Source organism: Scardinius erythrophthalmus (assembly GCF_964197995.2).
Source record: "Scardinius erythrophthalmus genome assembly, chromosome: 6".
In the NCBI taxonomy this organism is placed as follows: Eukaryota; Metazoa; Chordata; class Actinopteri; order Cypriniformes; family Leuciscidae; genus Scardinius; species Scardinius erythrophthalmus.
The window spans coordinates 22,447,117-22,449,849 of NC_138226.1; the positions used below are offsets into that span (position 1 = coordinate 22,447,117).

The window sequence follows — 2,733 nt, forward strand, 5'->3', positions numbered from 1 at the left end:
AACGCAAGGTTAAGATTTGAACTGGCAGGAATGCATGTCATAAATTATGTACAGCAGCAGTAACGTGCCAGTCTTTTGAAATATTAAAACTTATTCACAATTTACAAGAAATATTACAACATAAATCTGGTACATTAATTCACGTATACAAACGTTTTGGTAAATGTAATAAGCAGAAAACTCTTTATGGGCTCTCAAAAACATTTCATTGTGTTATTCACGCTAGACTTTTGTTATTATCAACTCAAAAGTCAATTTGCACAGAAACTTAAATATTTAAAGAATAACAGTGTGTCGCATATTTCTTGGCGTGGCCAGAAACGCTGTCAGAATCATTTTTAAAGACGTCATATTTAAACAATGTTTCACTGAATGTGATACATCTCAGATCTCAGTTTCTCTCCGAACTGCAATTGAAACAATATTTACCTTTAATTTACAATAACATCATAAAACAATCTGTACAAAAGTAGTTTAATGACAATCTAAAAAAAAGCAGAAGAGGTAAATATTTTTGGTGGAGTGTTACCCATCACTTTCCATCAGCTGTTTCAAATATGCGTCAATGGGACAGTTCCGTTTACTCCGGCAGTTGTGCTCTGATAGTGCTGCGGTAAGGCATGCAGTCTGCTCTGCACAGACGGATCCCCGGACTCCCCAGTCGGTAAATACATGCTTATCATCTCTCGCAAGTCTCCGGTGCAGGGTACTCGGGAGTGTGTGGTAACCGGAGGGCTTATATTGGGTTCGGACTTCACGAGCGAGCTCAGCGTGCCGATGCCCGCAGAAGTAGCGACGCTGGAGTTTTGATGCTGCGCGTATGATATCCCACCGTAGCCGGACGGAGAAGCGCTCATGTAGCTCTGGGAGTTCGAGATGGGGCTGTACTGAAGAGCAGTCATGTCGTAGCGGTGCATGGGCTGAGGATTGTGCGGGTGATGGTGATGAGCGTGGTGATGGTGAGAGCCACTACCTGGGTGCTGGCTGTAAGCGAGCTGAGCCTCCTGCATCATCGCAGCCGCTGCTGCCGCGGCGGCCACCTGTCCGGAGTAAGTGCCGTTCGCCCAGCCGTTCATATGTGCGTAGCCGGCGCTGGCTGAGCCTCCGTGACCGCCAGGACTCTCCAACCTCTGGCCGACCCCTGCAGGACTCATGCCGACCCCGCCACCTGCACCGCCGAGCAAGCCGCCAGCCAACGAGTACTTGTCCTTTTTAAGCAGGGTCTTGGTTTTGCGCCTCGGTCTGTATTTGTAATCCGGATGCTCTTTCATGTGCATGGCTCGCAACCGCTTCGCCTCATCAATAAAGGGCCGCTTTTCAGCCTCTGACATCACTTTCCACTCAGCACCGAGTCTTTTGCTAATTTCAGAGTTGTGCATTTTGGGGTTCTCCTGAGCCATTTTTCGGCGCTGGCCCCGGGACCAGACCATGAAAGCGTTCATGGGTCTTTTTACGCGGTCTTGGTTGGCTTTGCTCCCCGAATTTGGACCCGTTTGCCCCGGATTCGTGTTGGTTTGGGGTCCAGGGGAATGAAGGTCCGTCTCCATCATCATGCTATACATTCAAGTGGCTTAAAAGTTTTCAGCTAGCAGAGAAAAAGCATGAACTTTCGGCGCTCTGTAGTCCGCTTGAAGCAGGTGCTTCACCAGCCAGTGGAGCTCCGGTGAAATGTGGAATTCAGCTTATTCCCAACCGTTTGCTGTTAGTTTCAGGGTCTCTTTTTGCTCCTGTAGCCTGTTTGTGTCGTCTCCGACTGCCGTTTCACATCCACATTAATTGAACGTGCATTTGAGTTACTTTTCCTAGTGGAGTTGAAGAGTAAGTTAAAGCGGCGGCCATATGATGCGTTTTGACAGCGATTAAAATGAGCGAGCGGCCAATGGCGTTCCAGTGAGGAGCGATTTGCATGGAGTTCGGTGGAGTGACGTAGACAGAGAGGAAAGAACTAGTAGGCGGGGTGCGCGAAGGGTCAGCACCGCCCCCTCTAAAGTAGAGTAATACTGAGGTAGCAGTTTGAGCCTCTTCAATGGTTGCAATAAATGAACAAGAGGACAAATGGTAGATTTTATCCATTTAGATGACATTACAAGATACGATCTAATTCTTTATAATAACTGTAATAGCTGCTATGCTCCCTAGTGACGTTTTGCCAAATCTTTGTGTGTTAAAAAAAAAACGTCTAGAGTAGACAGCCACTTGTCAGCTATATGTTGCTGAATATCTGTGATTATAAAACTGCTGAAGGAAAAAAATCGGTCGAAATTAATTTATTACTTATAAATGCTTAAATGCTCACGTATGCTTAAAAACGTCGAATGAGACCCTCATTTCACTTTGCATTCAATTTGCCAACATATTTTTTTGCCAAAGATAATCAACACAACCAATTCACTTAATAGGCTACCTAGAAATTGTTAAACTGAAACAAAATAAAACACCATATTATTTTAAGAGGTAAACAACATAGCCCAATTTTAAATCGAGTTTCTTAAATCGAGGATACTGCCGTCTGGTGGTGCACTGCTAAGATTTAGTTGCGCGTAAAATTAATACGGAAAACTTAAGTGATCTCAAAATAAAAATATAGTGGATGCAAGGTAAACATGAAGGCGTTGTCTGAATGAAATCAGACCGCAAATTTTAATAAGCCTATAATGCAAGGATAATTGTACAGAATGTGATCCAATCGCACAACCGATTGAGAAAAATGTTGATGAAAGGCAAATATACCTG

At 44.4% G+C, this 2,733-nt stretch overlaps 1 protein-coding gene across 1 annotated transcript; it reads right to left on the reverse strand.

The window, feature by feature from the left end:
- Positions 1 to 551: 551 nt before the first annotated feature.
- sox1a (SRY-box transcription factor 1a) lies at positions 552 to 1,562 on the reverse strand (the record flags this gene model as incomplete). Its single annotated transcript, XM_081369224.1, has 1 exon — positions 552 to 1,562. One exon carries the CDS (start codon positions 1,560 to 1,562, stop codon positions 552 to 554), a length of 1,011 nt encoding a protein of 336 aa, XP_081225350.1.
- Between the last annotated feature and the right edge of the window lie 1,171 nt (positions 1,563 to 2,733).